Genomic DNA, 13993 nt, shown 5'->3' on the forward strand with positions numbered 1-13993 from the left:
ATGGAGCATCACTCCCAGGGACCTGGGACCATGGAGCAGTCCTAGAAGGAAAGAACATCTACACAGATGGTCCAAGCCTGTAGCAGCTCTTGGGGTATCCACAGAATTTGGGTTGCAGGCCCCCTGCTTGGGGGAAATATGCCTTGCTCTTTGTGAAAGAATTTGGAGGACACTCTGGAAAGGGGAACCTTACAGAGTTTTCCTCCCCCTTGGCCCCATTGCCATGGGTTTCACCATAGGTGGGGCACAATGGGACTCTCAGGCTTTGGCCCCCTATGGTTGGTTCCTTAGTGTGCTGGGGAGTGTTGAGTTTGAGCTCCTTGAGGGAAAGCATAAACTGTGTGTGTGTATGTGTGTGTGTGTGTGTGTTTCAAGTGTAAACAGTGTTGCTTAGGAAATCAAGTTGCGCATCTCCAAACTTCAACTAGCTCATTACAGTATAAGCAACAGTTGTTGGAGTGTTTTCTTTTACTGTCTTGATGTCAGACATGAGCACTTATAAAGCATACGCAAACTCCAGTGGTCAGATAAGATAGTAAGTGGTATTTTTGTTAAATCTCTTCCATAAGATCTAATTATCCACTCAGCTGTGTGTTTTCTCTTAACTAATGGGGTAATGTAGCTTGGCCTAGTGACACCACCCACAGCCAGGGTCATAAATTTGAAAGCAAACTCTCCACATTAGTCTCTGGGGAAGCAGACTTCACATCATGACGGAAATGTGTCAGTCTCCAGGGGAGAGAGCCGACCACTCCACACATCAGCAGCTGCAGGCAGCATCACAAAGAGACTCCTTGATGCTGCTGCTCCCCCTGCTCTTGGAGGGAAGGAAGGTGGTGGGTGGGTGGCAGTTCTGAGAGAGAGGATGGGGATGTGTGTGAAAATCCTCTTAAACCCAGCGACAGCTCTGCCTTTAGCTGAGCAAACATAACTTGTTCGTAATTGTAACCGTATACCCCCTCTCCTGCCCCCCCATACCCCAAATTAGCACCTCCTCTGTGTTTCTCAGCATTTCTTGTTTTATCCATGAACATCTTAGCTCTGAGTTACGGACTGGCTTTTCTGGGGTCTTGTACAGCGCAGAACATGTTTAATAATTCATCACTCAGGAGCTCTTTCTCCCTATTTTTTTTTTTTTTGTCCCTGTGCTTGGTGCAGGAGCAAAGAAATGTGCCTCGGTGGATTTATATTGGCTTAGCACAGACTCCTGGGTTTTTCAGCCCTTTTGGGGGAATGCCTGCTTCCTGGTATAAATTAGAGCTTCAGGGATGCTCTCTCAATTGCCTGTGGCCTTCTAGGGCCATCCAGCAGATTCATAGATTCTAGGACTGGAAGGGACCTCGAGAGGTCATCGAGTCCAGTCCCCTGCCCGCATGGCAGATGAGACCAGCTGGAGCACAGTGTTTTGTGGCACCTCCTGTCCTGGGTGCTGAGAGGAGGAGGGGTATTGTAGAGCAAAGGGATGCTTACTGGGGCTGTTCTGCCTGTAATTTTAATTCTAGTTTTGGAGGGCATTACAGATGACAGATGTTTCCAGTGTAGTTCATAAGGCAGACAACTCTGCTGTGTGATCACCTCAATAGTGAAACACATGGGAGTTCTTGTGTTTTCATAGCTTTATTTATTTATTTATTTTAAATCTCCATTTGCACAGAAAACATTACTGGGCCAATGCAAATTAATGATACTTTACACCCTTTTAGTACCTTCCAACTGAAAATTCAGAAGTACTTTGCAAATATTATTGATCTGATGCCAGTCCTATATTAAAAAGTTAGGTCAACCGAGCTGCATCGCTCAGGGTGTGAAAATCCACACCCCTGAGTGACACAGTTGAGCCCTAAGCCTGGATCAGGCATGGCTGATCACATATCTGCACTATGAATCAAACTAATTCCAATGGGCTAGATAGGAATGCTGCCATATGAATTTATATTGGCTGAAAGGACTGTAAATGCATGGCAGTGATAAATAGCAACGTATCCAATTGGGGAGGGTATCTAATGGGGGTAGTTCAGAGATTTTGAGTCAGGGCCAATGCCCTTTAAGATCTTTGTTAATGGCGTTGCAGGGAGAGTGAATGGAATGTTAATGACACTTTCAGTTGACACTAAATACTGGTTGATTGTAGTGTTGTGGTGTTGGTTCCAGGATATTAGAGAGACAAGGAGGGTGAGGTAATCTCTTTTACTGGATCAGCTTCTGTTGGTGAAAGAGATAAGCTTTTGAGCTTACACACAGCTCTTCCTCAGGTCTCTCTGTACCTTTTCCAGACTGTCGCTGGGCAGCGGGTGGTGTTTTTTCACACCCCTGAGCAACCTAAATTTTGCCAACATAAATGGTAGAGAAGACATGGCCTATGCTTGAAAGCTTCTCTCTCACCCACAGAAGTTGGTCCAGTAAAAGAGATTACCTCACCCATCTTGTCTCACTAAATATTGGTTAATTTAAAGGCCTCAACTCAAATTATTTAAAGATTTCTTCAAGCCCATAGTGTTTACAATGTATTTGGCCTGAAGTCACTGTAAATTCTTTACTGCTATGAATGGGTACTGAGCCAAACATTAGCATCTGTGTACTAATGTTCTTGAGTCTGCTAGACAGCTTAGCACTGAATGCTGTGGAAAAAATAGTGTCTTCCTGTGATCTGTGAATTACGTGTAAGTATTATATGACACATCCGACCTGAACTGTTTCCATGTAAAATACAAAATACATCATGGGTGTTGACCAGCTGAAGAAGACAGGGTTCCTAAATCAAAGAATGTTAGTCACTGTTTTCAACTGGTTGTAAAAGACCGAGAGTCTGATCCTCTTTTTGCTTACACAGCTATAAAACAGGAGCAGTTGCACTGAAGTCTTTCAGTTTACACCAGTATAAAGGAGAATCAGGCTGAGAAATTTTGAGTTCCCCCAGTTTCTTCTAAATATCCAAATGTCAGAAGAGGGAGGTGACAACTGTCCAGGGGCTTTTGAGCAGGATCAGCGGCAAATAATTTTAAATATATAAAATTAAAGGAGATACTCTTCCACATATACTGTGGGACCAGCTGGAAATGCCGACTGTACACAAGTGATTATTGCACAGTATTTGCTCCCTCTCCTGCAATATGATCAGCTAGTACAGACCCTTGTGCCCCTATGCCAGGGGTTCTCAGACTTTTGTACTGGTGACCCCTTTCACACAGAAAGCCTCAGAGTGTGACCCCCCCCTTACACATTAAAAACAGTTTTGTATCTATTTAACACCATTATAAATGCTGGAGGCAAAGCGGGGCTTGGGAAGGAGGCTGACAGCTCGCGACCCCCCATGTAATAACCTTGCGACCCCTGAGGGGTCCCAACCCCCAGTTTGAGAACCCTTGCCCTATGCAATCCCACTGACTTCACTGGGATACAAGGGTCTGTGCAAAACACAACATACAGACAGCCCACATACTGAAGAGTTTACAATATAGACAAAACCAGCACAGAATAGACAAAATGTACTGGGAATCCCAAAGGGGGAATCCCATATTGACTCACTTCTTTTGGCCATCATGGAAGAATTGAGTCTTCACTTAATAGTCTCCAGGGAAGGTATCCCAAAGTGTATGCCAAAATGTTTGCTTCCTCAAATAGCTTGAAGTGATAACAGGTGGCTCTGCTCAGTAACAATTGCAGATGTTGATAGTGAGTGTCTTTATTTTTAACTGTTTCCATTGGAATTAAAAAAAAAAAATCTTCATGGAAACATGGAGATTATGGGGCAGATCACTGTCTGGTGTAAATTGTCATAACTCCACTGCAAACAGCTTACGCCAGCTGAGGATCTGGCTCCATGGATCATGGATATTGTCTTAGATTTTGTAATAGTTTGTGTTTTACGTAACTACGGAACTGTTGTGTTTAACTACGGAACAGTTTTGTTTTGACACTTGTCCCTTGTAATAAAGGTTTGTTTTCAACAATGATAATTTCCAGCATCCTTATTGTCACAAAGCCTCAATAGATTATTCACAGATCATTGTTTTGTCTTAAAAACACCCTATTCTAGTTCATTACATTCAGCAGCATGCACAAGTAAAGTTCCTTTGAAAATTGTCCAGAGCTCTGGTTAGAAACTGACTTTAGAGTGATCTAGAAGCAATTAATAAAATGGCCTGGCACAGAGTTTTAGTAGTGTTTTAATTCCCTAATCTGTGCATGCTCACTCTCAGACCCTGCTGGCATATACTTCATTCATGTCACATGTACTTTGGTTATTGATCAAAGCAGGCTCTCGGTCTAGCTGACTGGAGGCATGGATCGATCTGCCAAAAGCCCCGTGATAAAAAATCTCATTTGATTTATGCCACTTTAACTCCATTGATTTTCAGAACATGCCATTTAGTCAATTCAAGTCAGCCTGAAACACAAAATTACTGCAAAAAAAATCATTAATACAGTTAAGGGTGTCCTGGGGATAGCTTTTACCCTTCCAGAACATGTTGTTCAGCAGAAACTAAGGGATACAGAGTTAAGGCAAATGCCCAAGGTAGGTTTCAGACTTCAAAGTTGCAGGCCCAGTGAGGCATTAAGTGGCCCATTCATCTCAATGAGATGTTCTCAGAGGAAAGAGAATACTCCATGTTGACGAACATAGCTTGAAACAATAGCTCTGAGATGGGTGAACTGCACCATTCATGTCAGTGGTTGCTCCCTTCCTGCCAGCAGTCCAGGAGAGTTTCTGATTTGTGTTAAGCATACTGGTTCTTAGCCTCTCACCCCAGTGTTTTCGGTCATTGCTCTGAGCATGCCTGTTCTAAGCGCCCCTTCCAGAGGGGCAGGGCTTCCCCAAATCCCAGCTTACATGGGGGTTAGGGAGAAGGGCTCGGATACCGCAGAAGGGCAAGCCCCTACTCCAGAACTTGGCTCACATAAGTGAGAGGGAGGGGGGTCAGACTGTAAGATGGGCAGGGAACCCCAGATCCCAGCTTACATAGGATGGTAGAGAGAGGGATGCCCATGTCCCAACTGTCCCCTAGTTCCCTGCTATTCAACCCATGTTCCCTTCCCAGTGCCCTTCACCTGAGACCCCTGCCTCTCTCCCCTCCCCTACCACCCATCACCGTTTGTCTCTTTCTCTTTGATGCAGCCCCAAACCTCTCTCACCCCTATTCCTCTCACTCCTCCCCCTAAAAGGCCCCTCCCCTTCCAGTAAAAACATTTGCATATCTAATTACAATTTTTTTATTACATTCCCCAAAATAACCTCCTCACGTGCCCCTCCTCCCCCAACAGAGACAGATTTTACAGATATGCCTCCCAGCCCTTTTCAGATTTCTGCCCAAGGAGGGTCAGGTTCAGAGGCCTACTGCTTATCCCTTTGAGCTCTCCAGCTGGTGTGAAACTTCCAAGGCTAACAATCCTATTAATTCGTCTCTCTCTATACTCGGGATAATCAATTTGGCATGAAAATCAGGCTTGTGGGTCAGGTTTGCGACAAGCCAAACTGAAGAAGCAAAATATTTTCGAAGTAACCTTTTAATTTTTATTTCCCCAAAGAGCTGGTGGGTTCCATGTCTACTCTTTTGGGGTAACTTACAAGTATTGGACACCCAGGTGCAATGAACTGAGCCCTGGTTTGATGTCTGTGTGACCAAAAATGAGTTGCCGGAATCTCTCAATTTATAAGAAAAGGTGTTTTGTTTCTCCTTGGAGTTATATCTTGGGAACCCCTGGTTCAAATGGCCCAAATTTGTATCAATGTCAGAACCAGAGGGCACTGTTAAGTATACCAAATTTCAAGGCTAACCATGATTTTAGAGCAGTTAGAGTCAAGCTTTAAACACAAACCTGGTCTTAACTACAGTAAGGTTGTTACCCTGCTATAAAAGATCCCTTATCCAATTAGTGTGGCAACAACCAGACATAACTTCACATTTTCATGCCTATAAAGGCCCTGATCCTGCCCTAGGATTCTTCTGTGGGTCCCTGTATTGATGCAGAGTCCCGTTGAAGCCAGTGTGATTCTGCACTGAAGCCAATGTGAGTCTGCCCTAGAACATAGATTCTCAACCTTTTTCTTTCTAAGCACCCTCCCTCCCCAACATGCTATAAAAACTCCACAGCCCACCTGTGCCACAACAACTGGTTTTCTGCATATAAAAGCCAGGGCTGGTGTTAGGCGGGTAGCAAGGAGGGCAGTTGCCTGGGGCCCCATGCTCAAGGGTCCCCTATGAAGCTACATTGTCAGGCTTTGGCTTCAGCCCTGGGTGGCAGGATTCAGGGGACGAGCTTAAGACCCATATGGTGGGGCTTCGGCTTTCTGCCCTGGGCTCCAGTGGGTCTAACACTGGCCTTTTTGACCGACCCCCTGAAACCTGCTCGAGGTCCCCCAGGGGGGCCTTGGCCCCTGGTTGAGAAACACTGCCCTAGAAGATTCAAATGCAGTTGGGGCCGAAGCCAGGACATTAGAGACCCTCATTAATATCCACTTCTTGGTGGCTTGAATTTGGCTCAGAATGTCACTGCTGTAAATCTGGAGAAGTTGGCCTGTAGTGCTTTAAAGATAATTCAGCAACCAATACAAATGTTGGGCCTGACACACATTACTACCTCCCAGCTAACTAAAGGACCAGTGTTTATATACCAAACTAATGAGACCTTGAAAGGCATTTCCATGAATAGCGTAAAATAATTCCAATATGAAAAAGTTGCCAAAGTAATTTTAAATAAATTGCAAACTAAAAATAGGAAACCACAAAGAACTCTGTTTATGAATGGCTTATTCTCCAAGTAAGCTCTGATTTAGTTAAGCTGAATGGAGGGGGAAAACCCTATCATGAATCTAGATTTTACTTGTACATTATAGAAAATGGACACTTTTATCACAGTGGAGCCTAAAAATGAAGGAGGTGGAAAGCCCAATGGTTTGTACAGTTACAGAACAAAATAAGCCATCTGAAAACATTGAAAAGTAAATAAGAAATGCTGATTCATCATGGCAAAAGCATCAAAGGACCTAGTGCAGGTTGCTTGTTCTGATTAGACATGAAAAGAGGTTCTTATCTTCCCATAAGCTCTTAGAGTTCATGCCCCACTGGTACTCTGTACCCATAATCATGAAGGGGGTATTCTGTGACAAGTGGCTTGGTCAGTATGTTTTAAACTGGCTGCTCCCTGCCCTGTTCACTCAATGTCGTTTCCACATTATTCCTGCCAGGGGAACAATTTGTGCCCGCAGAGGGCTCTGTGTGGTGCTGAGGCCGGATCAGAACATGAGTTCATATGATACTCCTCGCCAATACAAAACAGGCCTCAAAATCAAAATGTCTACCTGAGCCTCTCTATTAGCCAGGTGATATTGCTATTGCCCTGGTCTCCCTCTCACCCCTTGTCTATCTCACTACATCTGTCATATTTAAACTTTGACTGTGCTCTCTTTAAGGCAAGAATCATGTTTGTGCTTGTTTATTAAGGTCCCTAGTGTATCTCTGGAGGCTCAGAATAAATAACACACTGCAATGTGCATGCCTGGTGGCACCCAGAAATCAACCAGGGCCTGAATTGGGTCCCAAGTATTTGATACAATTGATATATGTAGTTTGTTAGCCAGTTTGTTCCTTGCATCCATCCAAACAATGCATACAAGGGAGACAGTACAGAGCTGAATAGCCATCCTGGTTTTTGAGTCACATGTTGAATATAGCATAGGAAATTTACTTTCTAGGGATGTAAATTGTGGGGATTTTTTGTTTGTTTGTTTAAAAACATTTTCCCCTTAGAGGCCCCCTGAAGTGACCAAGTCACAATATTGGAGAATTTCCCTTTCACTTTATTCTCAGACCAAACAGTCATGTTTGGAGGTTTCTTTATGTTGCTAATACTGCCATTCTATAGCAGCAGGCCGGTCACCGGCAATCCATATAAAAAAGCATAGTTCCATTTAAGAGTAAGATGCAACAGAGATCACGGGTTGTGTGTAATAGGAAAAAATCAAAGCCAAAGAGTTTTCCATGAGAAAGTGAAGTTGCCAAGAGACAGTTGTTAGAGGCTGTAATTCCATGACTAATTTGTAGTTTATACTTGGATGGGGAGGTGGAATCTCTAGTCGATCCTAAATTAGACTACTTTTTAATCCTAATCTGTCTGTCAGAGATGTGCCCCGGTAATTCTGCAAAATAATATGTTGAAGCAGTCACGCATCTCTTGAGACACAGGATTATTCTAGTATAAATAAAGACTGACGTTAAATGGTATCCAAAAGACATCCCATTTAAAATGCAATGAGAGATGAATAAGTACAATGTCTAACAGACTGCACTTTCTCACTAGATAAACCATGCTGGTGACTCTCAAGTGTGTATAAGCATAAACAGATGCTATGAATGACTGAGGAGGAAATTTGAGGACAAACATTTAGCTATCAACAGTTTACACAGTTAGACACGCACTTATTGGCAACTGTACTGCCTACATATTACATAATTTTATTTTATTTTTGCAAAAATTAGAAATATACTGGGCCAGATACAGACAAAACACCCACTGCTTTGAATAACTATGGCTCATTCAGACCTGTAGTGTTCGGCCCCAAATCTGTACAATCCAACCACAACTGGTACCTGGACATGTCATTAGTTTCCCCAGAAAGGAATTCTAAGTTTAGTGAGATTTTGGCATTAATACAAAAACAGTAGGGGAAAAGTGATGGAGATTTAATAAGCATAATGATATTTCATGCAAGACTGGAAAGAGACACGTAATTTGAGCAGCAGTTGGGGAAAATTGATGTAGAATATCACACCTTTGAAGGAAGCTGTTAGCATAACTGCTATAATGCGTCTCTTGGTTTTTGCCCCCCCCCCCCAAAAAAAGCCCCACCAACTTTCATTTTTTCAGCACTCTTCAGAAGTTGGTTCTCAAGCATGTGATGGAGCTGTGAATAGAGGCTGGGATTTTCAAAGGATCTCAAGGGATTTTAGGTGCCCAGCTCCCTTTGAGTGAAGGGCTACATTACATTATTGTATGTAAAAAAGCAAGTTTGCAAAGAGAACGGTATCAAGTGCTCATGGAAGTCAATGGGAATCTTTTAATTTACTTCAAAGAGCTTTGAATCAGACCCATATCTAGAATCATCCAGTGTGTCTACAGAACACAGTCTTCGGGGGAGAAAATAGGGCAGCCCAAAATTGAAGCTACTCCTGAAAACACACCCAAACTGGTAAATATCTCCATCCCAGACAAAGCACAATGGCCCTTTCCACTGAAAACTGTTCACTCACAACTGCTTTGGTAACAGGCAGTTTGCTACATTCCCTTCCTTTCCAAAGAACCAGTCCTCTTTCTTTAACTGTTATGTGTTCTCATACAATGCATCCTTTTTAGAAGCACTTTTTTTTTTTCTTTCCTTGTGTAGATTAATCCTGGGAGTAAGGCAGCCATGGCTAACCTGTGCCCCGGAGATATTATTCTGGCAATTAATGGAGAGAGCACAGAAAATATGACTCATCTAGAAGCACAAAACAAGATCAAAGCATGTATGGACCAGCTGATGCTATCTGTGAACAGGTAGGTGTCTGCACTTTCCCTTCAAACACTTACACCTCTACATAGTAACTGTGTCCATAATAGTAACTAAATGTCCCCTTCCTTGAGGTGCTCTTCTGCAACCACATGGCAACCATGAGCACCTTCCTGTTTTCCTCTGAATCTCTGAGCTGTAGCCTCTTTCCTAGCTAGGGAGGACTAGAAGGCAGTTCGTGTTGGAGCAGATCTGATGTGACATCTTAATGCCCTGAAATAATCACATCTGAGGCCTTGGCTACACTTGGCTACACTCGTGAAGCGCGAGTGTAGTCGCGCCGCCAGTGCTGTGAAAGAGCTCTCGCAGCGCTGTATGTACTCCACCTCTCCGAGGGGAGTAGCTTGCAGCGCTGCGAGCGAGTGTCCGGTGCTGCAGGCTCTGATTACACTGGCGCTTTACAGCGCTGCACTCGCTGCTCTGGGGGGGGCGTTTTCACACCCCTGAGCGCAGCAAGTTGCAGCGCTGTACAGCACCAGTGTAGCCAAGGCCTGAGTGACCCTAAGGGCTTGTCTACATGGCGATGCTCAGTGAAGTTAAAAGTGAATCTACTAAAGGTGTGAAGTCAACATGCATAAATTAAAGGGCATTTCATTCAGGAATAAAGTGGCCGTAGTACGTCGTTCACTGTAATTTAATCCTCGTCCAAGGATTCCAGGGAGGATTAAGGGCTTGTCAAAGCACATTAACTGTTAATGTGCATCAATAGGTCCACACGGACAGATAGTCTAAGGCAGGCTAGTGCGGGGTAAATTCACACCCCAGTTTGCGGCGAACTAATTGTTCCCATGGACAAGCCCTTAATCCACCCTGGAATCTTTAGATGAGGATTAAATTACAGCAAATTATGGCCACTTTACTCCTGAATGGAACACCCTTTAATTTATGCATATTGACTTCATACCTTTTAGCTGATTCACTTTAACTCTCCTGAGTCTTCCTGTACAAAGGTGGTCTAAGGGCTAGTCTATACTAGCTTCATCGCTAGGTAAAAAATCCACAACCCTGACTGATGTAGTTAAACTGACTTCATTCCCAGTGTAGACAGTGCTAGGTCAGTGGAAGAATTCTTCTGTCGACCTAGCTACCGCTTCTCAGGGAGGTGGATTGCCTATGTCAGTGGGAGAATGCCTGCTGTCTGTGTAGGTAGTGTCTACACTGCAATGCTACAGCGGCGCAGCTGTGCCACTGTAGCATTTCAAGTGTAGACAAGCCCCAAGTATTCCTTCCTCTCCCACCAAAAGGCCTGCTGCCTCTGCAACAGTTCCTGCCTCTGTTTGTCCAGGGAGCAGGCCACTGGGACCAGGGCTTCATTTATACATTTTATTATTTTTTAACCGTTCTTTCCTATTTGCATCAGCCAGTGTGTCCCAGGATATCATGCAAAGTTGGTACATCTGCAAAAGACTGGTGACTGGTCTCAGAATAAAGAATGACACCGTAGTGTATCAATAGGTTTGTTTCTTAATGTGCCCCAGTGGTTTGTGTATCTGCTCCAGGTAAACAAATGCTTTTAAAATGACGTTATAGAAAAGGTAGATATGGCAATATATATTCCAGGTCATTTGTATTTGAATTTGCATGAGCACACTGTAGGGCTTTTGGCAGAAGCAGATTTACATGTCTAAACATCCAGGCCTGTTCCCGCTGAAAAACTCCTGTTGATTTCAACGGGAGCACTCTTGGGACTGAAATCTGGGCTTGGAGAAGCACCACATACATAGCACCTATTACCTTAATCTCTTTCGTCTACGTGCCTTAGCACACTTCCCAAGCTCTGCTGAGTGTTTAAACTTTTAGGAATGATTTAAAGCAAAACAAAAGTTCATGTAAATGGATTTTGTTTTTCTTTCCACCGGAATTCATTCCCTGGCCAAATGTTTCTAATTAAATCACAAATTTACTATAATTGTCCAGCCAAAATGAGTGAATTTTATGAGGCACATTAGTCATTAATGTGATCTGTGATAGATATAAGTACATTTATAAGATTTTCCACTTCATGTTGAAAAGGCATTTCCTTATGTAAAGAGCTACCATTCACTGTTTATACTTCCTTTTAAAAATTGTTTAGATTTTTGGACCTTAAAACCTGGTCTGAAATCTAAGTAACTAGTTATTGGTGTTTCACAAAGCCATAGCCTTATTCCTATGTGTACAGTTTGGTCATTTATAAACAGCTATCATAAATAAAGTAGAACTCTCTTTCAACATTAATATTTTAGTAGTACCCAGAGACCCTGATCAAGTTTGGACCCCATTGTGCGAGGTCCTGGAGGAACAGAGTGTGTGTGTGTGTGTGTGTGTGTATATATATATATATGTATATATATATATACCTTGCCTCAAAGAGATTAAGTGGTTTGTTTCACAGAAAGCTTCATCAAGAGCAGAGTTTCATATAACAAGAGAGGATCTATCAGGTCTGCCACATCTCTCTGCTTCCCACAGGGAGTGGCTTTAGTAAGAGTGGCCTGTCTCGTCACAAAGTGGGGCTGTAGTGAGACTGGGAAACAGGGATTTCTCTTTACTCCTCTCCACACAAGGTGGTAACACTTCTGTGCTCCTTCTCCCTCTCCTTCTCTGCTTTACCATTTCCCCTTGGAACTACAATGTTTCAAGGGGCTAACTAAAATTATTAAGGGTTTGGAACGGGTCCCATATGAGGAGAGATTAAAGAGGCTAGGACTTTTCAGCTTGGAAAAGAGGAGACTAAGGGGGGATATGATAGAGGTATATAAAATCATGAGTGGTGAGGAGAAAGTGAATAAGGAAAAGTTATTTACTTGTTCCCATAATATAAGAACTAGGGGCCACCAAATGAAATTAATGGGCAGCAGGTTTAAAACAAATAAAAGGAAGTTCTTCACACAGTGCACAGTCAACCTGTGAAACTCCTTGCCTGAGGAGGTTGTGAAGGCTAGGACTATAACAGGGTTTAAAAGAGAACTGGATAAATTCATGGAGGTTAAGTCCATTAATGGCTATTAGCCAGGATGGGTAAGGAATAGTGTCCCTAGCTTCTGTCTGTCAGAGGATGGAGATGGATGGCAGGAGAGAGATCACTTGATCATTACTTGTTAGGTTCACTCCCTCTGGGGCACCTGGCATTGGCCACCGTCAGCAGACAGGATGCTGGGGTGGATGGCCCTTTGGTCTGACCCGGTACGGCCGTTCTTATGTTCTTCAAGGGGACTAGCACAGTGGAATCTTCTTATGCTGGAGTAAAGCTTCACTGTAGGTGACCCTCCACTGAAATGCATTGAAATGAAGCTCTCAGTCCACTAAAATGGAGTATCATCCTATGTGAATTCACGAAGGGCACAAACAAACCCCCTACTGATGTCAGTCAGAGTCTTTCCATTAACTTTAATGGGAGCTGGATCAGGCCATTGTTATGATCAGATTCAAGTGTATACAGAGTAACCAATATATTACGTTTGAAGACCCGGGATGCTGGCACCAGAACACTATAACAATCTTTATTACACAGGGTCCTCAGGTTCTCAGGCAGAGGATCTTACAGCAAGTCAAGCTGCTTTATGGAAGCTCAGTCTCTTTAGTTTTTCAAAGAGAAGGCTAAGAGATTACTTGATTACGGTCTGTAGGTTGCGATGGAAGATTTCTGATTGTAGATGACTCTTTAGTTTAGCAGACAAAGGCATGACAAGATCCAATGGCCAGAAGCTGAAACCAGGTAAATTTAGACTAGAAATAAAGTGGACACGCATTTTTAACAGTCAGGGTAATTAAGTTCTTTGCAACAACTTACCAAGAGATGTAGCAGATTCTATCGTTTGGGATTAGATTTTTAAAGATATTTAAGAATTACTATGCTCAGTATTGTAACATATAACTGATTTAGGAGTCTAAATCTCATTTTCAAAAGAGATTTAGGCACTTATGAGGCTCATAAGTGCCTAAATCTCTTTTAAAAATAAGATTTAGGTTCTGAAAGCAGTCAGGGGTCGTAATGCTGAGTGCAGCTACACCTAAATACCTTTAAAAATTGCGGCCCTGAAGTCTTTATATGGGATTTGACGTCTTTCTAAATGAGATGCTCTAACTCAACCACAAGTTAACACCTTGATGCAGCAATGGATGGGTGAAATTCTTCAGCCTCTATTACACAGGACGGCAAACTGTATAAGCACCTGATAACATGTGGCCAGTTATTGGGGAGATAAAAGGACCCAGGCATCCATACACAATTTCCATTGACTTCCACAAGAGTAATACTGATGTACCCGAGGACAGAGTTGGATCCAAAGTCACCATTTTCTATGTGCTTTAACTTAGGCCTGGTCTACACTGGGGGGGCGGGTGGGGGATCGATCTAAGTTACGCAACTTCAGCTTTGTGAATAATGTAGCTGAAGTCGACGTACTTAGATCGACTTACCGTGGTGTCTTCACCACGGTGAGTCGACTGCTGCCGCTCCCCCAT

At 43.2% G+C, this 13993-nt stretch overlaps 1 protein-coding gene across 1 annotated transcript in view; it reads left to right on the forward strand.

Annotated features, from left to right (window-relative positions):
• The window catches only part of PDLIM4 (PDZ and LIM domain 4), a 98288-nt gene that overhangs the window by 12606 nt on the left and 71689 nt on the right, over positions 1 to 13993 (forward strand). The window contains exon 2 of the mRNA XM_034778270.1: positions 9383 to 9534. Within this exon, the coding sequence (XP_034634161.1) occupies positions 9383 to 9534 (152 nt within the window). The remainder of the gene's footprint in view (positions 1 to 9382; positions 9535 to 13993) is intronic.

The sequence above is a fragment of the Trachemys scripta genome, chromosome 8 (genome assembly GCF_013100865.1).
Source record: "Trachemys scripta elegans isolate TJP31775 chromosome 8, CAS_Tse_1.0, whole genome shotgun sequence".
Taxonomy (NCBI): Eukaryota; Metazoa; Chordata; order Testudines; family Emydidae; genus Trachemys; species Trachemys scripta.